Raw genomic sequence first — 21,534 nt, 5'->3', positions numbered from 1 at the left:
TCAGTGCCTGAGAAGACAATTTCTGACTTGTTAAGATAACAGGGTCTTTTCTGGCATCTCTGTTTATTAATCTGATAGAGTCCCTTCTTCTAAAATGCCTCTTTGTTAGCGGGGTTTACTGTTTGTACAGATGTAGTAGGTAGCTGGACAGAGTAAGGCTGGCTTCAATTCAGTATCGGCGTGCTCTCTCACTGTGCCATGATGTGTGTGTGCTTTCAGCTCTTGCGGCTTCTCTGTGTCCAAGGGCAACTTTGTAATCTGGACCCTCTGGAGTGAAATCACAATACTGCCTGAAATACACAAATGAGATCATTAATAATAACAAAAAAGTTTCAATGTCTGCTGGTATTAGGCAAAATTTTAAAAATCTCATTATTGAAATAAAAGATTTTCTCTCTAAATGTGGTGCTTTTAGAATTAATCAGAAGGAAAACAGGTTGGGGTTGTTTGTTTTTGTGTTTTGTTTTTTTTTTTTTTTCCTTTTCTACACTGGCACCAAAAGTAAGGCCAGGAGGAGGGAAGATTTCAAGAAGCTACCTTCCAGTTGTTTTGGGGCTACTTTCTGGACTATTTTTGTCTTGTAGAGCATTCTAACATTTCTGTTTGTCCTATGATTGTAATGAGTATAAAACCTTGCAACTAATCTTCTAAGAAAACTCATGATGAGACAGCTGATAAACTTCAGTTTTGATTAAAAGTATATTTTTTTGACAGAAAGGAGAAATAAATTGTTCAGGCCTTCTTACTGAAATGTAAGAAGTATGGCATTTTGTATGAGGAAGTGAGATGCTTACTTAAATACATAACTTTCTACACCACCCCCCACGCCCAATTTATTTTATACTATTGACCACAATGCTTCAGTTTATATAAAAAAAAAAGAGAGAGAAGCAGAACCCTTGAACTTGCTGCTTCTGGACATAAAATTACAGTTCCCAGAGAAGGGACGAGTTATCTTAGATCAACCCAAAACTTCTAGTCCTATTTTCTGGCAAAGGCCAACAACAGATACTGAAGAGTAAGAACAGGGCAAAAGCATAGTGATACTTTCCAGGTATACTTTGCCAGCCTCTGGAGATGCATAGATAATGGACTTCTTAACATAGTGATAGTATCATTTGTATTTAGTAGTCTTTGGATTTATCCTCCAGTCATTTATCCTATTGTCTGTTACCCCAAATAAACTTTGAGCATTCACAGTACTCCTGCAGCAGCAAGGAGTTCGGCAGCTTGACTGCACTGGTCATGAAGAACTATTTTTACTGGCTTCGCCTACTGGCTTCCAGAATGAAAACTAGTGGTATCAGATTAAACAATCTCACTGCTAGGTGAAAAAGTTTGCTTTTCTACCTTTCCTTGCTATGTGTTATTTTGTAAGCCTCAACCATATTATTCCCATCAGTCGTGTTTTGTTGCCCTTCTCTGAACCGTTTCCAGTTGAGATCAGGGGACAGTATTTGAGACACAACAAAGTAGTATAATGTTTTCTGCTTAGAAATTCTGAATGTCTGACTGTAACTTATCGTTGAGGCTTGAATTTCTTTCCCATACATGGGTAAAAGCTTTGTGTATGTATTCTGGATGAAGTCTCGTAAATGTTTGTACATTTAGATAATGGGTTAATTATAAGCAATCAAGTATTTTTCAAGGAGAGCCATGCTTATTAGCCTATCTGTAGCTTGATATTAAAGGCTTATTTATTATCAGTAATAAAACCATGGGAATGGAAAAATTTGTTTCCATCAGCTTGTCTAAGTGTTGCTTAGAAAAGAGAGCATATCGCTCTGGAAAAGCAGTCTGCCCTCTCTGTCCCCCGTCTGGGAAACATGGATCTCGTGGAATAACGAAGAGCATCCATTTAGCTTCAATCACCATCAGGCAGTGGTCGCTAACAACGTTAACATGTAGGAGAAATTTGAGTTACTGGCTTGGAGTGAAAGACTTGACTGAGAAGTAAATAGTTTCCTGAGCTGGTTTTAGCATGACTGGGCTGTTGGTCAGCTTTCCTTTAACTGTTGGCAGCCAGTGAAGAAATCCTTTGCTCTGATGCTGTAAATTGCAGAATATTCCAATCCCCAGGACAGTCCCTTTCAGGTATGTGCATAGACTGTCATGAGCAAGAGTCTGAAGACATTATAGGACTGAACTGTAAAAATGGTGCCCTCTTGTTTCCAGAGCACTGCTGAGCAGAGTTTTCCAGTACTGTAAATGCTACAGTAGGATCAGAGGAAAATGCTTGATGCAGAGTTTCATTCTGAAGTGAAATGTTTGGGATTTTTACTTCTAGTCTTATTACACAAAATACATCAGTTGTACATGTTATCCAGTGGTAAATATGATAAAAACACGAAAGAACCTCTTCTAAGTGTTTTTGGTTTAATTTCCTTTGCAAGGGAAACTTGCAAATATCTGTCAGGAAAATGAGTATTTTCATTTAGGTTCTTTAACTGGATGTGTCTTTTCGATTAGATGATAAACATTTAACTATTTTTTTAAAGTAGGTATAATCTGTTTTAATGATCAGGTACAAGCAGTTAATTTTTTCTTTTTTTGGTATGGATTTATGAATTAATTTATGGCTGTTGCTAGTTGTCCCCTGATTGTCTTTAATTAAAATAATTTTTCAACAGTGTTTTAAATGAAGAAATATCAAGCTTGAAGTGTTGCTTTCAATGAGGTTCGATGTGGTAGAGGAAAAAGCTGTCTTCTATGCTATTCTTGTTTGGCATACTGTTCTTGAATTATAGTTGTAAAGTAGCCCTTGCTTCTACAATAAACTCCTAATTAACTACCTTTGGATTGGATATTAAACTTTGTGCCCTTAAGTTGTGCTAACTACTTCTCCTGCTACGGGAAAGGGAACATGGTTGGATGCGAGGAAATTCAGGATGTAGTTGAAAATCAGGTGCAAGAAACTCTGTAGCATGGGGAAAAGCAGTCAGATACGTAGGTATATAGTGTGGCTTGCAGAATGAATAAAGAGGCAGGGTAGAGGAGAAGGAGGATAAAGATGAAGGTAAAGAATGAATGACCCTGTAGTAAATGTGAATAGAGGCAAGGACAGCGTGAATAGAAGAGAGGACTGAGATGCATAGCAGAGTGAGAAAAACATCTGACCAGTATAGAGTTGAAGGGAAAGAGGTTAAAAGACACTTCCTTTTAGCAGAGAAGTGTAGAATTCCACACTACCTTGTGCATTTTTCCAAATAAATAGGAGCTAAATAAAAAGCTTAATCAAATGATACAGAATTGTATGTGTATTTTCATGGATCTTCAAACGTTCCTGTTACCAACCTTGCCAAATGTGTTTTCAAGATGTAGAATAATTTATTCTGAGAAAACTTTCGTTATCTGAATTGCAGACTAGACTGGTTACAAGAAATACAAATTTTATCACTGTGCATTTATCAGTACTGAAAACCAATGTAATTTTTGGACCCTTCTAATATGTATTACCAACATATGTTTGGGGTTTTTATTTTAAAAAAATCTTTAAAAAGGTACATCAGTGTTTTTAAGACGCTAAGCAGTTTAGTGTTGGAGATAGCCAAGCTATCTCAAGTTTTGGAAACTGTGTAATATGCTGATAGAAAACTGATCTCACGTTCTCAGTGACTGTGCTTTTTCTGCCTTCGCCATCCCTGCCATAAACTGTTGAACTATAAACATCCTTAAAAAAGCAAGTTAGTTAATGGAAGAAGAAAAAAAGCTAGAGTGCTAATAAGACGGTTTGGGTTTCTAAACAACAGAAGCTCTCTGGCATTTACAGGACTCATATCAGTGGAGTAGAATAAAGATTTAATTAGGCTTATGTGGATGGTCTAATTTATTCATAATTTCCCCACTCATGACTAATTCAGTCACCCAGAACTTACACCAGTATTTACAGGATATTCCACAAAACACTAAAATAATTTTGAATCTTAATTACCTCTGTGCAGAGTATTGACTTTTGATGACTTGCAGAGGAATTTGGTAGAAAGCAAGCTTACAATTCTGTGAGCCTGTTTCCTTTATGTTGTGCATGCTCTGAAGTCTTAAATGGAAAACATTGAGGAAATGGTTATAAAATACCAGACTGGAAAACAGATCCCCCTGAGGGCTTAAAGGGGTGGACAGCTGTGTGAGGACAAAGGTGTAATTCTAGGGCACGAGTAAGTTCATAAGGAGAGGGCACCTGCTTGAAAAGCATTTAGTGTGTTGGAGGAAAGTATAGCAAGAAGCAATAAGTATAATTTTAAAAAGAAATAGAATAAAAAATGAGGCACTCATTTTTAACACCCTAAGTGATTATTCATTGGAAAAATGACTGCCATTCAGTTTGGATGGAGTGTATTTCAATATCTATTTTTAGTATCTTTAAAGATGTAGTTCTCGATGGTGATATTAAAATATTTTACATTTTATCCCTATAGCAGCACAACTCTTATTAGACTGCTCTTAAAGTTCTTATTTTAAAGTTCTGGTTGCTTTAAGAATAACAAGTAATCTGTATATAGTAGTTCAGGCAGTATGGTTACATTTCCTTTCAGGGTGGTTACATCTTTATTTCATTCCACTGAATTTCACATTTCATGTTTGAATTGTTGAATTTTCAGAGAGCTCTAACGTTCTATTTTTGAGCATGTATAAATTCATATATGCAGATATGCAGCATATGGAAAGTGATGACATGGGACTTAGTTTTCTCGTACAGTGTTTGACTTCTGTTTTTTGACAGTTTCTCTTAAATTTTCCTTTCAGGTGCTTTATGTTTCAATTCAGTTGTTGTCACTTATGTGCTAATTCGTTTATATGTTGTTGTATTCATAGTGATGTACCTCTGTCATCAGTCAAGATAGTTCATAACACTCAGAAGGCTCAATAGAAGAGCCTTCAATAATCTCTTAAATTGTTGAGCTTTAGTTTTTGCAAATGCACTTTTCTAATACTTTCTTCATGTTAACCTTGGCCTTACATGTGTACAATTAAATGAATATAAAAATGTATCTCAGATAATCTACTGTTCAGCTACTAAGCATTTTTTCCAGCCCTGTATTCTCCTCTCTGCTACCTTCCCAACTAGGCTTGTTTTAGACTCAACTCTTAGCACTTTAAATTTACTTTCAGGGTTGTTGGACATTTCACTGTTACATATTTATGCTAGTCACTTTGTTTCTTGCGCTTTATTCCATTTTTCTATGGTACTAAGCTTTGATTTTATCACTGTGAACAAGGATTTTTCAGCTTCATCACAATTTCCTCTTTTATTCTGTAACTTGTTTGACTGTAATTTGCTTTTTCATACAAAAATAAATGTTACTTTCTTTGCTAAGTACAGTTGTTTACCACCACCATTTTAACATAGAATGGTGAGTTTCCCACTTCGGTACATTTGGCTTCCTTGGTTTTATTTTTGAGGGGGGGAAATTGGTTGTACTTATTTAGCTCAATGGGGATGCAACAGATTTCAGTATAAGAGCCAATGTAAGAGGTGTACCCTATTTTAGGGCTGTTTAAGCAGAGATGCAATGTTGAATTTCAGCCTTCTTGTATAAACAGAGCTCATCAGAAAACTGAAGCATGAGAATGAAATCCTGGTACCACTGAAGACATGCTCTTACTGACTCCAGTGGAGCTGGCAATTTCCAGTATAACAACTAAGCATGAAAATATAGTTGAAGTGTAAGAAGTAAGGTGGATTTTTTTTTTCTTTTTTTTTAATGTATGCAAGAACACTGGAACTATTTTGGGGCAGATGAAAACCTGGGTCCAGTAGCTGTGAGTATAAGAAGAGAAAAGCCAGAGGAAATCAAAGAAAATGGACCTCAATACAACTACCGGATCATATTCAGAACCAGTGAGGTAAGCAGTTCATGAATGATAGTAAAAGAAGCTGGAAGTGAGGAGGCAAAGCTAGGAGGGATGTAGGGGGTTTACGTGCTTTTTAGTGTTGATAATATATTTCTGTCTCCTCTACATACATGTAATCCAGGAATCTCCTGACAAAGATATGCTGCACGTTTAATATTACACAGAATACAATTGTTTCAGTGAGTGAGTTGCTCTGTAATAGCCAGTGCAGAGGAAACTGTGAAGGTTGTTTTGGTTAAAGCTTGAGAAACTTAGAGGAGCTGTATTAGCTAGAAGCAAGAGAAGAGGAGGGAAATTACTTCACTTTTATATGTGGCAGTGGGTAGACTTGAGAAGCATACTTTTATGCTCTGCTAGAAATACTACCACTAACCTTTTCCAAGTATTAGTTTCCTGTAAAACTTAAATCTGTTGAATCATTTGAGATACGCTGTTAGCTGTCAGTGTGAGTGATGTTTTGTGTACATCAGCACAACGTAAGTTACTTAATGTCCTCAATCTCTGTTGAGAATTGGAAAAATAGTACATTTTGCTCCACTGCTATTGCTAATCAACCTTTTCTCAGTTCATAATTCAATATATAATCTATTTTTTGTTTTGTATGCTTAGCTTATGACATTAAGAGGCTCTGTGCTGGAAGATGCTATCCCTTCAACTGCAAAGCATTGCACAGCCAGGGGTCTTCCTCTAAAAGAAGTGCTGGAGTATGTGGTTCCTGAGCTGAATATCCATTGCCTAAGGCTGGCCTTCAACACTCCAAAAGTCACAGAACAGCTGATGAAGCTGGATGAACAAGGGGTGAGTGCAGTTATAGAATGAGACAAATTGTCTTAAACTGTCAGATTACTGCCATGAACTGCAAAATTACCTTTTCACTTTAAGTGATTAGAGTCAATCTGTTAAAATGCCTTATTTAAACTTAAACTTGTCATCTGTAGGGAGCGTTCTGTTGCATGTCTTTCCCCAAAATCTTGCAGAATACTTGTATGTATGAAATCAGGTTCATTGCTCTGAGTAGTCTGAAGTTTTAGATTAATGTTATGGCAATTGTCCATTTTAATTTACTTGAAAAGAGACTAATTATTTTTCAAAGACTGTGGGGAGGAGGGCATTCTGTTCTGCTTGTCTAATTGCTGTTATAATGAGAATAGAAATCTCCCCTGTTACTAAATGTGTTGTAATATTGTATTGGCACAATCCTTACCAGCATGCTGCCTGGCTTTTTTCAATTTTTTATTTCTTTTTCCCCTGAAACAAACTACATGGCAAAATATTCTAAGCCTATTCTTTATACAAGTGGTTTTCAATTAGGCGATAGTCCCCTGGTCCCTTAAAGATGAAACAGAGTCTCATTAGCTATATAGCTTAGACTTAGCTAAATGAAAGACTATGACTAAAGTGAATTCTATTATAATTCAACAGTGACATTTAGCAGTTCTGAGTAGAGACTGTCTCTTTCTCCTGGTCCTTTCTGCTTCTCGTGATCAGCCTTTCCTGGACAGAATTAACATCTCTGTTAGTGTTTCCGCTGCCAGACTACCATTGCCATCATAACATTGAAAAAGGTCTAATCATTATCTGCCCCACAAGGGAGAGAATATAGCTGTTCCAAACAGCTTTATAAATGACTGTCATGAAGATTTTGTCAGCCTCCTTGTGGTTTGGTTATTAAAATGGGCAAGATGGAGAATCCCCAAATAAATACCTACCAGAAGCAAAACTGGCACAAAATACTTTGTCCTCTAGTTAGTGTCAGAACCTCGTGCATGTCACTAAGACCACCATCCAAGAGGATGAAGAAATGGGTAGCTGTGGCTATCACAGAGCAGCCAGACTAGCACAGGAGTGGTTATGTGTGGTCAGCCCAAGGTGTGTACAGCCCAGTATTGTCACTGACCATGACCAACAGTGAGTGCCTGGCTAAGAATATGGGAACAGGACAAGCGTGGAGTGATACTTTCCTAGCTCCTGATAGCTAGTAGGCTTTTATAGGGCTCTCTGTCCTACCCCTCTGCTTTACCAGTTTGATGAGTTCTAGTTTAGTTAGTAATTTCTCATGTAGAAGTTGTTCTGTACTTCTGATCATGCTTTTGCCTCTCTTTGGAGCTTTTCCAGTTTCCCTCTTCCTCTCCCACATCTATTTTAGAAGAGTGCAGTTCTGAAAATGGGGGAAAATTTTAGTTTAGTATGCTTTCTTATCTCTTCCCTCTCTGATAATTACTGAGATTTTATCTGCTTTATGGCTGCTACTGATCACAGGAAATATCTTTTCATGAACGCCTAAGATCCTGTTCCTTGGGACTCTAAGTCAGAGCTCATTGCTGTAGATACAAAGTTGGGTATCTTCATACCACATGGATCAGTTCAAGCTTTACTTGCACAGAGGTTCGTCTGCCGTTCTTCTGCCCAGTACCCATTATCAGAAGTTCCTTTGGTAGCAATCACAGCCAGTCTTCAACTCCTATACCATAGAGTAATAACTCAGTAATGTTAGCAAACTTAGTTACCTTAATATTCATCACCTCTATCAGAATGCTAAAGTGTGCATTGAATACTGTATGTCCAAGTTCAGATCCCTGCCTTACTCTTCTGATCATTTTCTTGAGCTCCTTTTTGTCTTTTAGCCAGTTATGTATCTAAGTGGGTAACTTTTTCTGTACCCTGGCTATTTAGGGGTTTCAAGACTTTTTGAAGAAAAAGCTTTCTTGAAAGTCTCTTGGAAATTCAAGTACGGTCTGTATCAGCTGTATCTCCTGCATGTGCTTATTGGCTCCTGCAGAGAACAGCACTGCAATGAGCCAGCAAACACGTAAGGTTGAGAGGGGGTGGGTTTACCATATAGTTTTCTAAAAGAAGGACAGAATCTTTAGATGCTTGTGCTGCTCAATATAACTATTCCCTTTCACATAATGAGATCCGAATAAATTGGAGGCCTGAATGTTTTCCTTAGACAATTAGAGCAGTGACTCCAAATATGCACATATTCAACATTTAGTTTTACACTCACGTAAAAAGTCATAATCTGCCCTTCATCCAGAATCAAGTTTGTCAGGCACTTGAAGACTCAAGGATATGTTTCAGTCCCTTTCCAAAGTTTTCTGTTTCAGCAGTGGAGAAAATGGAATTTAATTCAATATGGCTCCATAAATGAGCCTTTGGATTCAAGGATCTGTACCTTCCAGATATGCTCATCAAGAACCTGCAATCTCAACAGTGTTGGTGAGAACACTTTCACAAAGAAAAAAAAAAATCTAGCAGAAAGTTCTATTTAAAAAAAGAAATGCAAAAATTATTTCTAGTAAATACCTAATTTGAAAAGTAATTTAGCATAATTTGCTTCAGAAGTTGGCTATATCTAAAAAAGTGTGAGATTAAATTATCCTTATTTCATATCCTACATGTCATTAAGCTCCCACAATATGGTGTATAGTATGGTTTTCTGTTAAACTTTTGAAAATCATTAAGGACAAGTGATAGTTAAAATTGTATTATCTACATCAAAGTATTTTCTGGTTTTGTGGTAATGAAACAGTTTGACACTTCTAACAGAAAAAGATAAGCACACTCTGTACTAATTAGAAGCTGTATTTTTATAAATTCCAAGCTAACAGAAAAATTTGGGTAACAGCTGTTCCACTAATTAGGTACACAGAATGTTTATCACTTCTTGCTGAGTGTTGCACTGTTTCATTATAGCATGAACAGGTGCCTGTTTGATATAGCAAGTAAGACGTTTTGTAAATTTGAGTTAAGACTATAAAGTGACCTTAGCCATGAAATTTCACCCAGTAACCCCTTCACTGAGCCAAATTCACACACACCAGGTTTGATTAAGATAGGCTATCTTCTTTTATATTTGAGTAGGGTTTTAAAGCAGTTGGTTGTTTTCATATTTAAGAATTTGTAGTTCTTTATTTGAATTTATCTGCTTTCGGCTTCCAGACTTCTGATATCTTTCTCTGCTACATTTTAAGTGTGAGATTTTTTTTCTAGCAAAGGTTTTTGTATGCAGTGATTAAATCATCTGTTGGTCTTGTTTATGATAAACTAAACAGATTGCACTTTTCAAGTCTTTCACTGCAACATATTTTCCCTGAATTTCATATCACTTTTATGGCTGAGCTTTGTGTCTTCTACTCTTTAAATATCTGTATCCAGTGTGAGAATGGGAATATTCTTCTTGCCCTGATTTTGTATTGGTATTGTATGTCAAGTAGCATGTTTCTTACTTCCTCTTAGATTGCTAGTCATGATAACATCTGCTGTTCAGTACGTATGGCCCCCATTGCCTGTCATCTAGCTGTTCTTTTCTTGGCTTTACTAAAATGCATTCGTTTGAATGGTTCTGTGTAAAAAAGTAATCCAATTGTTCCATAAGGCTGCACGAGCTTCCTGGCTAATTACCATCTACTAATCTTTGCCTTGAATGCAGAGTTCATGGTAATTTTAGGTTTATTTCCAAATATGATTTACAAATTTGAATATCAGGGCATTTACTGACTTATTCCAGTAGGAGTTTATCTTTATGGCAATTCCTTATTCACAGAAATACTACAAAATGTCAGTCGTTTTTTAACATAATTCCGTGTTTATATTATAAATTCGCTGACTGGTTAAATCCAAGATGCGCTTTCTGCTGTCTCTCACTGGGTGCTAGACACATACTCGAAGTGCACTTTTTCCACATAAATAAATATGTAAGTACTTTCAGGTTATTAAAATGGAGCTGCTACTTTAGGAGTTTTACCACAGCAGAATTCATCCTTCAACTCTTACTTGGAGTTAATACACTTCTAAGGACCATAGATTTGTCAGAAGGAGGTATAGTAGTGGGGACTGCATGCCTTTCTTCCCCCAGATTCACTTTTGATACAGAAATACAAGCTTGTATTGTCCTTACAAAACTTTTTTTTTTTTTTTTTTTTTTTTTTTTGTAATTCAACAAATTTAAGAACACAGCTAGAAGCCATATCCTGCTCTTTGCATAATCCTTATGTAGTTTCTTAGGCAGCCACTTTCAAAGCAATAAAGGACAACCAAGTTGTTTGGTTGCTCATGGATGCTGCAGACGTCATTTATGTTTATGCCCCTGAAAAGACTTCATTCACCTGGAGTTGAAGCTTAAGTGGTGTGGCTGTGCTTGATGAGAATGATTTTCTTTGTCCTAACTTGCTTAAGTAAAATTACTAGAAGCTATTGTAATTATCAGCACAGCTAAGGCATTGTGGTCCCGTGAAACACTTCCCTCCATCGTATTTCTCTGGGAGCAGACGGAGAGCACATGTGAGCAGCAAACGTTGGCTGAACAGTGCAAGACGGGACCTGCTACTGATAATATGGGAAGTGATGGTGGTTGTCCTGGCAGCAGCGACAGCAGTGCCACCTCTCACCACCCTTCCCCTCTCCTCCCTTCCCGCATGTCAGCAGTGGCTGGTCCAGGCTCCCTGTGAGAGCACAGAGCCCTGCCAGCAAAGGCACTAAGTGTGGCTGCAGTGACTGGGGTCGTGGAGCTTGCTAGCTAAGCAGAGATCATAGAAATGCACCAGCAAACCTCGTCTAGCTCCCGTGATTCCTGAGGAAATTAAAATCTTAATCAAACAGTCATCATGCAGAATGTTTTACAAATGCATGCCGTCTATCTGTATCTGGATTTTGAGCATTGTATACACTGGTTGTTTTGAATTTATGTATTTAAGTGAGTAGGGAGTAGAAATAAATAATCATGATAATAGATTGTAACATTAATTTGCATTTACTTGGTATTTGTTTTACCAATTAATGTCTTTGCTTCAAGTCTTATCACTTCAGTGTTAAAAATATGCAGTCTTCATTCTTAAAGGCAGATGGTTTTGGTTGGGACTCTACTACTGAAAGAGCATATTTCCTTTATAGTTACACAGAAAGCATTTAAAATAGTTAACAATGAGAGAAAAAGAAATAGAAACATTCCTTCACGGCACAAAATTGATTTTATTTTTTTCCCCTTTCAGTTGCAACTTTGGAAGTGGGCCTGTGAATGTTTCTTTCATAAGAAATAGACTGAGATAAGGACAGGCTGAGAGTTGGGGTTGTTCAGTCTGGAGAAGAGAACACTCCAGGGACACCTTCTGGTGTCCTTCCAGTGCTTAAGGGTGGTGACAGGAAAGCTGGGGAGGGGCTCTTTATCAGGGGCGTAGGGATAACAGGACAAGGGGTAACAGTTTTAAACTGAAAGAGGGTAGATCTAGGTTAGATACAGGGAAGAAATTCTCTACTGTGAGGGTGAGGTGGTGAGGCGCTGGCCCAGGGTGCCCAGAGCAGCTGTGGCTGCCCCCTCCCTGGAAGGGTTCAAGGCCAGGTTGGACGGGGCTGGGAGCAACCTGGGCTGGGGGAAGGGGGCCCTGCCCGGGGCAGGGGGGTTGGGACTAGGTGATCTTTAAGGTCCCTTCCAACCCAGACTTGTTCTATGATTCTGTGCTGTAGTCCTATTTTATCATAAGAAATTTGGACATGCTTAGAAGATGCAAGTCAGATAGTCATTCTGTCAAATGATAAAATAAGGGGCATTCTGTAGGGGAAAAAAGAAACAGCCTAGAATATGCTTAAATTTTTCAACAGGAGTAATCAAGCCAGGATGATCTTTATGCTTCTTTTTTGCCCTCCTTATTTTCCTACTGCTAATACTTAATCCCTGTCACAATTCATCCTTGGTAGTAAAAGAAGAATACAGTAAAGTTGCGATTTTCTGAGTTTTTTAATTTCAAAATTTTTTTTAATTAGAGAGAATGACCACTTCTGGGGCCTTTTAGATTATCCCACTGTAAATATGGGAAGTTTAATTAATTTCAATTTAAGTATGTATGTCCACATCATCCCAGCAAGTTCTAAAACATTCAGTCTCAGACCTGTGATAGAAGCCTTGAGAGCAAATCACAGTATATTCAGATGACTTTGCTTCCACTGCTCTTGCAAATAACTGTTTTCACTTCCTGCTAATCTGTAGCCCAAACTTGTAAATCTCATGCCAGTTCCGATAGACTTTCTTGTGATTTTGCTCTGGTAGATCTGCTTGGTATTTATTTAAAATGGAGCCTCTGCAGAAATTCCTGTGTGGGAGGAAGGATGATTTACCCTGCAATAAGTATGCATTTTTACAAGATGAATTACATGCATAAACTCCAAAGCTTTCCTTTGTGTTCTGCCAGTCAGGTTTCCTGAAGTTGGGTTTTAGGTGACAGTAAATGGCTGTGGGTGCTGCTTTCTTTTCTTCTGTAACTTCCATTTCTGTAGTCCAGACATGAAGGGCACAGATGTGGTCTTTCTTTTGTGTGGATCAATTTGGTATTGGTGGGAACAGTTTGCTTTGAAGAATCACAATTACGATTGGGTAAAAAATTACTTTATTCACATCTTCAGTTTCTGCTGTATTAGGAACATCAAACACCAAATTAGAGGAAAAAGTGGAACTAAAAAGCACAAATATATTTTAAGGTCTATGCTAGTAAATAGTATCTTTAAAGTATTACCACATTTCTTAATTTAGCTGTTTTCTTTGTTACTGCATTTTTAAGTCAGAAAAGGCCAACTGAATGCCATGGACTCTTTCAGCATTGCTGACAGGTGAATGCACTAGTAGCTGAATAATTCTTATCTTCTCTTTGAAGTGAGAGAATGTTAATTTTGTCACTTCTTATACTAATGAGCACATGCTGTGCCCTACCCTTCTGCATGAAAGGGTTATCATAGGATAGTTACCATGGTACCAGCCTAAAAGTAAGAGTCAAGTTACTGGCATTACTCAGCCAGCGCTTTCCATGTGGCTCAATGTAAGACATTCACCATTTGCAAGCTGCGGTGTTGTTGTCCTGAAAATAAGGAACATTAATTTTTGTTTCACTTCAGAAAGCATTTTGACATCTTCCAATGAAATATGCTATCACTGAGACAGTTACCATGGAAAAGAATGAGAGCATTTGGAATGAGACTAACATTTGAAATTAGACTGATAATTAAGTATTTCTTCTTTGTGAATTATGGGTTTATTAAAAAAAATGTGAAGTGAATTCAACAAATAAGTTGCTCCATCACTTGGTATACAAAAAAGATTTTACTCTTCTTCCCTTTGCAGTTAAGTTACCAGCTTAAGGTGGGTATCATGTACTGCAAAGCTGGGCAGAGCACAGAAGAGGAAATGTATAATAATGAGTCAGCAGGCCCAGCATTTGAAGAGTTTCTTCAGCTCTTGGGAGAACGAGTTCGACTCAAGGGATTTGAAAAGTATCGTGCTCAGCTGGATACAAAGAGTAAGGCTTTTTCATTTTTTGCCCTTAAGTGAACAAAATACATCATATGGTTGCTGACTTTTTATAGAGTTCTTAAAAATAACCTCTTTGCTATAGGAAGACAGTTGCTCAGTATTAGAAATGAAAGCAGAGGAAGTGTATGTAATTCAACCCGTATCCGTATGGTCTTTCAACTCAGATAATGATTGGATTTTTGTACTAATTTGATATGAAAGTATCACTAAAGCTACAACAAGAAACCAGTAACTGTGGAACCTTTATTGGCATTGCAAATCCATCATCAGTGTGCTGTCTAAAGAGTAATCAATACAGTTTGTATGCCATAATTTTTTTTTAATGATATTCTAATAGACTGTCACCACAAACGTTTTGAGAGCCCATCTATGTAACTTCACCTTGACAAGTTGATCTATTGCTTTTCTACTGTGTCTGTTGTGTGTACTTTTTCTTCTAGGCAGTTTTGTCTTACTCCTGCTATCAAATGTGTTCCTCCCTCTGTGAATTTTCTTTTGAGTTATGGAAATTAAACTGGATTTGGCAGTTGTATGATGAGCTTTAAGTATAAAACATATTGCAACAAAAATGCAGTGGAAAGATAATCTTGTGTGACAGTATCTATAAAAGAAACACGCTACATTTGGAATCAAGCTTGTGCAATACCTGTTTATCAGCCAGAGCATGCTATATTCAATTTATAAATCTATTTAAAAATACTCGGGGGAAAATTTTGGCCTGTTTTCCTTCGAGTATTTGAACTAACTAGTTCCTATGGAAATCTTCTGCTATTTTGCTCACTTGCAGCAAAGGAAATTAAATAAGGAGTTGCTTTGTGAAAGCTGAAAAGCATTCATCAACTTCGCTGCAGCAAAACTGTGCTCTTGTCATGGGTCTCCTGTCACAAATACAGTAACTTGCTGTGCTTCAGTGCTCCACCATTCTGCCTTGTGTCCTTAATTCTTACAGGCATCACGTTGCTGTCTCCTCAGGCTGTTCTTGATCAGCCTAATCATCACTCCTCAGAGCATTATACAGCTTTCTGTGGCTTCAAACCTAAATTAATGCCTATTTCACATACATTTAACATTGAGCCTGCTTTCTTTTAGTTGCAATACTTACATTCCCACAGTTGTATTTAGTCCCTTGAGTGCATTTACACATTGCAGTTGTCTCCTCTGTGCTTTTGTGATGTTGCCTTTAATAAGCCAAGTCTGTCTTATTGGTGTGGGAGGCATAGATTTTTCTGCTTTCCCCCCCACCCCCATGCAGTATTACCTGATAATCTTCCTCTGCACTCATCCAAGTTTGAATTCAGTCTTTTAGTGACTAGGATAATATACACGATTTCAGATGACATCCAGGCAGTTTCTTGCTGTAATATTTTCTTGCCTTTACTGGAAACATATTATACAATAATTTTCAGGCTGGGTTTTTCCTTTTCTGCAGCTCTGAAGTGTTATTTTATCAGTTATAAAAATAAACCAGGTCAAAAATCAAATGGGTATGGAAACCAGAGAAAATACTTCTTATTTCATAGCTTCTGGTTTTCTATTGTGACTTCCTTGTTACTTTCAGTAGTTAAAGTAAAATTCTGTCTTCCATTTCTTCTGATTTATTTAAGACATATGAAAAAAACTCACCCTTTTTTGGTGTCAGTCCATACACTGATTTCTAGTACATGTAAATGCTGTATGATTAAGAGTTGATTCATCTGCTCAGATATACCCATGAAAGCTGTTAACGAAGTCTTAAGTACTTGTTTGAATTTTTCTTCTAAACAGCAGAATTTTCCAGTAGTGTTTGAGTTCCTTGTTGCTTCTGACTCAAGGAAAGAATTTTGTCAGGTTTTCATTTTATGTACTGTGGTCTAGCACCTCTTGAATGGACATGTATGTAATCTTTTAGTTGGCTGAATTTCTCCTGGTTTTAAGAGTTGTCTTCTTGTAATGAAGGTTTCTACTCCATGTTGAGAGCTGACATGTCCTTTTCAGGTTGCCCAATAGACCCACCAGCTCCATTGTGTATCTAAAAATAAATAAAAGGTTTACATGAACACTTCACAGTGATCAGAGAGGCAGGGGGATGCTGTGAGTGGAAACTTCTGCTTTCATGAAGGGTCTCCTACATTTTCTTTCAGTCAAGGTTTACAAGCTCACATGTGTGGGATCTCATCAGCTAGAACTGCTTAGGAGCTCCTGAATTGTCTAAAATCTTTTGGGTCATGTTGTCTGCAGGCTCACTGAGGAAACACACGACTACACAGCATACATGAGTTCTTAACGAGCAGGTTTAGACAGCAGGAAATGTTAAGAATGACAATGAACTTTTGTAATTGATCTTGGTGGTGCTAGGTTTTCCTTTCTGCCAGTGGAAGTGGTGGAAGAGAAGATGGCATTTTGGGGCACAGCACTAAGCTCTTTGGATAGCTACATTCAGAAACCCGTACTGCATATTCTGCATGGGTGGAGGGGAAAAAAAAAAAAAGCCACCTTTTGGTAGACAAAATGTTAAAGACCAGGGATGGTCTCAAGAGCTGCATCTGAGGTGTGGGGAATATTTGAACAGCAGAATACAGACAGGCAGTGCATCTTCGCTAGCTACCCTAAGTAATCAATCAGTCTTTTCTGCCTTGGCCCTAACACAGAAAGGCCTACAAAGGGGGAGCTTGTGGTTTCTACCATGACTTAGATTATACAGTTTTGTTGAAATAGCTAGATCTACAGGCAGAAAGCAAGCTTCTCCCTTTTCAAGCTCTGTGCTCTTCTGTAGCTAGAAATCTCAGTCATGAAATACTTCTTGCAATCTCATTACTCGGGAAATTTTCCTGCATAAAAATTCTGTTTAATGTCAGCACAGTTGATTGCAAAGATACCCTTAAAAACAAATGTCTGTTCATTAACTTGCAAGAAAGTTCAGAGCTATGTAGGCTACTTTGCTAGTTCCTATACCTTTGACAATATTTTGCAACCTATGAAAAGCACGTGCATGATGTAAGACATGATGAAAGATTTTTTTTAGTGTGGAGGGAAGCTGAATTGTATATGTGCTCTGGAAATTTTCACAAGATGTTTTTAATTTGTGCAGATTTAGAAAACTACAGTTGCTTTAGTAAAAGGCAGTTTCAGAACAGTTGTTGTTCTTAGAAATTTTTAGAATTAGGGGCCTAATTGGTAAGTATCCATAACAGAGCCAATTTTTAAAAGGAGGAATCTCATGCATCCTATTAACTGAAAGCCTATTTAAGTATATTGGATCCCTCAAGGGCTTTAGCTTTGGATCTCTGCCAGTGCCACTGTGAAACAGAGCTGCTACTTTTAAAGTTTTGTTTGTATATTTCTAGCATTACCAGAGGGGAAGCAGTCTATCTCCTGGCAGCCTGCAGACTTTGGATAGGAAATAGAGTTTGAAAATGTCATCTATCCCACAGTTGCTAGCAAGTTTATGGGCATCCCTTTAAAGCAACAAACATCACTGTAATCATTCAAATTATAATGTCAGTCATTTTACTTTATTTTCTAGGTCTAATCCATGCTTTATTTCTGTCCCCCTCACTTAGTCTTATTTCTTAATATTTTAGGGTGGTAAATGAGATCAGCTGGATAATGCTAGGCCTGGTAACCTGGCGTGTGTGTCCAGCAGTGGTGCCGTAGTTGGTGCGGGAGATTGGTGAATGTGAGTTGTAGGAGTTTAGGAATTATCTATTTGATGAGATGATAAATTTAGCTAATAATGGTAGGTTTGTGTATGAGAGGCTTATACTGCATGATGTTATTGATAATACGTGAGAAGAATATAAAAACAGCACAAAAGATATTAAATAGATTAAAACTCTAGGGAATAAATGGACTTCAAGTTGACATTTGATTTAGAGGTTGTCAGTAAACCCTAATGTTTCTAATGAAATAATACAGATAGATTACCTTCTTAACTTGTACTGTTTAATATCTTTTCAACCACATGGAAGTAAGAATGGACTTACTGTTGGATCTGAGACATTCACTGGGAGACCAGTAGCCAAAGGAGGTCACAGGTTCCTGAATTGCTTAAGAAGCAGAAACAAGGATGGGGGGGAAGTCCATCAGCATTTCTCTGTGTTTGTGTTACACATACACTTTTGTATGTTAGAAAATACAGGATTCTGTCTTCAGAATATAGTGTCTGAAAAGGACTTGGATATTACAGAGGTTGAACATGAGTGCTTGGTGTAATCCCTGTGTATAACAGAAAGGAGAGCAGGTTTGACAGATGCTGAATTTGGACAAATTGCTAGGGGAAACTGGAAACAAAGCAGAGCTTTTTAACAGCAAAGGTAGATAAGAACAAAATTAAGCTCTGAAACTTCTTGTTCTTGTGCCTTTAGTTGTGAGCACTGCTGCATTTTCTAGCAGTGGGCTGTTCTTTTCCTTGACTCATCACTGTTGTTTATCTTTTGTTTTCCTACGATTGCTTGCAACATGTTTTCCTTTGAAACAGTGAGTTAGATTTTCTACTGGTACTGGGCTTTATACAGTTTTCTAATGCAGAGGTTTTAGAAGCTGCTGTAGAAGCAAGACTGACAGAGTCCTGTGGCTTCAGTGAGGTGAATTTATCAGCAGTATGCTGTTGGTGTCAATCACAGTTTTGAGCACTTTCGGTGTTTGGAAAAAACACTTAAGTGGGAGACTGTTAAGACAGAAGAGTAAGGTGGATTTTTAAAGGTGAGTAACGATGGAAGGAAAAGATCATCAGATAAGTCCTCAGCTAAGTAACCCATCCCAGTAATGGGACAAGACTGAGAATGCAGCATCAATAGGTATGCCATAAACTGATGGCAGGAGGGAGTGTCCTCAGTGTAAAAAGGTGCTAATGAATTTATAGATCCTTTGAGCCTCTGTTAAGTACAAGGAAATCAAAGTAGATTGCAGTGCTGGCTTAGTATCCATCATTCCAAGGTCAGTACTTCATTCCTATGCGTAGTCTTGGATTTTACTGCAATGGCAGTGATTTGATTTAAAGCAAGCATCTGTAATTATTGTGTTGTACTTAAGAAAAAGTATTCTGTACTTGTAATACAGAAGAAATCTGAACAGTGAGAAAGATGCACAGTCTGTAGTGGATATGGGCTTGTGGTTTTAGTTGGATTTGAACAACAGGGATTTAAGCTGTGAAGTACTTGGAAGGAATTGGAATATTTAAATGTATAATTTCAGCAGTAGCCTTATTACTTAGTTTGCAGAACCAGTGCTGTTCTGAGAACGAAAGCCCTTTTGTGCCTGAAATGAAGTCCATCCAGTAAAGTTGGAAGTTTGACTTAAATGCATTGGTGTTGTTCTAGCATACTGTTTCTCAGAATTGCTGTATTCTTTTCCTCTTTTCCCCAACCCCTTTTGGGCCCCTGTCTGTCTGCTTACCCACTTCCCTTTCTTTTTGCACCTGCTCCCGCTTTCCAGTTCTTTGTAATATTTTTGTGTGCTCTGTGTATGAAAGATGATGCACAAATTAGCATATTTGCAGTTAGACCAAATAAAGCCAGTAAGGGGTTATTTTGATGTTTAGGTGACTTTCAGGTGCATCTGCCTCCTTCAGTGTGCATTGTAATGATCAGGCAGAGGATAGAGGCTGCTGTGAACTGAGTGCAAGATGAAAAGATTCCCTTTCAGCTGTTGTGCTGTTGTAATTAGCAGTAAAAGGAACTATCTAGCAGTTAGCTAGTTTTTCGTAATGGTAATATTGAATGTTAGGAAAGGAGCCCAATCTGCTTGAAACATTAACTGAGATTTTTTTTTTTTATATATAAGATTCTAGGAATCTTTTTTTCTTATTCCCATTTTATTCTATATAGATGATTTGGAAATGCAAATTCTCTATGCAGCTATAATGTAGAAAACTTTCCATTTCATTTTATAGATGATGTTGCGTTTTTTCATTTACTGCAAAGCTACTTCTGTTTTATTGTTCCAAATTTGACAGAAAACAAAAACTACTTGTCAAGGCGTATACCCAAAATCTGGGTAAATAGAATGTATATTTATGTTACTGTAAATGCCTCACAAATTTCAGAGCTATTATCTCCTTAGTAACATCATCTCTCTGCTAATAAAGAATTCCAAAGTGTAGTATTTAACAGGTTTTTAAAATACATTGCTGCAAATAGCTGGGATTATATAATACAGTAGCATGTTTATGTAACTTCAAATAACCAGGATGCTTTTTTCCATATATAAATCCAGTTATTTTAAAAACTCTGTTTGAAAACGGGCTTTTTGCACAGTGGACAGCAGTTATATTTAGTAGAATATATTCACTATTTCAGCTTGAAATGTGTTACTACTAAAATTAATGAAACATTTTTCAAGGGTTTTTTTTTTTGAGAGAGAGAGAAAGAAAAAGTAAAAAGAGAAGTTCCCAATTTGTCTGTAATCAAGTGTTGTCTTCAACCAACACTTTGTAAACTTTAATAATATCCCCTCTTCTGTTTTTTCTTTCTAAACTTCATAATCCTAGTTTTTATCATTTTCTCTCCACATGGAAGTCTCTCCATCCACGTATAATTATTTTTGTGGCCTGTTTCTGGATCCCTTCTCTTTCTTCTATAACTTTTAAAATAGGGTGGCCAGAACCCAAAACAGGTGAGAGTACCTTTGATTAATATACCAGCATCATTATGTCATTGTTGTGGGCTTTTTCCATCATCAGCTCTAAGCATGCTAGCATCCTGTTTGGGTTTTTGACTGCTCCTGTCCATAAAGCACCTGTTTTAGTGAAGGTTTTATCTGACTTCATTACAGTTTATTTAGAGTCCTGATATTTATGTTTAAAAGTACCCACTCAGTTCATTCATATATTGTGGGTTATTTATCCACTGATAGTTAATTATGCATGAGATCATGGTATTCATTTGCAGTGTCTGTCTACCTTGCTTTTTGAAGTCCTTTTCACATTCCTTACAGTTCAGTTTCATTCTGATTAGCCTGGGATGTTGGGTGGTGTCTGAAAATTATTTCAGACTTTGTTACCACTTTTCATGCTTAAATAGGCTTTCTTCAGGGTTTTCTGGTATAAATTTCCTATTCCTAACAAGTTCGTCATTGGGAAAAGTACGCAAAATTATACGTGCCATCTCTGTGTCTCATTTGTTTTGGCAGGTGAATAAACTCTGGGTAAGTTTTTACTTGCTGACATTTCGTCTAGGATCAAGGATGAATAGCAATTTTTGTCTTGCCAGATGTTTTTCTTTTATAATAATGAAACTTTGTTTTTAAATTTTTTTAAGATAATGCTTTTATTTTCTCTTTTTTCTTTAACTGAAGCTGATTCAACGGGTACACACTCTCTATACACAACATACAAGGACTATGAAATCATGTTCCATGTTTCTACTATGTTGCCATATACTCCAAACAACAAGCAACAGGTAAGATGG

General features: G+C 37.3%; 1 protein-coding gene across 12 annotated transcripts in view; it reads left to right on the top strand.

The window, feature by feature from the left end:
- SIPA1L1 (signal induced proliferation associated 1 like 1) overlaps positions 1-21,534 on the top strand; it is a 223,366-nt gene that overhangs the window by 149,603 nt on the left and 52,229 nt on the right. For all 12 annotated transcript variants that reach the window (XM_042790733.1, XM_042790736.1, XM_042790738.1 and 9 more), the window contains 4 exons: positions 5,714-5,844; positions 6,463-6,651; positions 13,961-14,135; positions 21,422-21,525. In XM_042790733.1, coding sequence (XP_042646667.1) covers positions 5,714-5,844; positions 6,463-6,651; positions 13,961-14,135; positions 21,422-21,525 — 599 coding nt within the window. The remainder of the gene's footprint in view (positions 1-5,713; positions 5,845-6,462; positions 6,652-13,960; positions 14,136-21,421; positions 21,526-21,534) is intronic.

This window comes from Tyto alba, unplaced genomic scaffold (assembly GCF_018691265.1).
Source record: "Tyto alba isolate M040663 unplaced genomic scaffold, T.alba_DEE_v4.0 Super-Scaffold_18, whole genome shotgun sequence".
NCBI lineage: Eukaryota > Metazoa > Chordata > Aves > Strigiformes > Tytonidae > Tyto > Tyto alba.
Note: the sequence above shows the minus strand (reverse complement) of the source record. Positions and strands in the feature narration are given on the sequence as shown.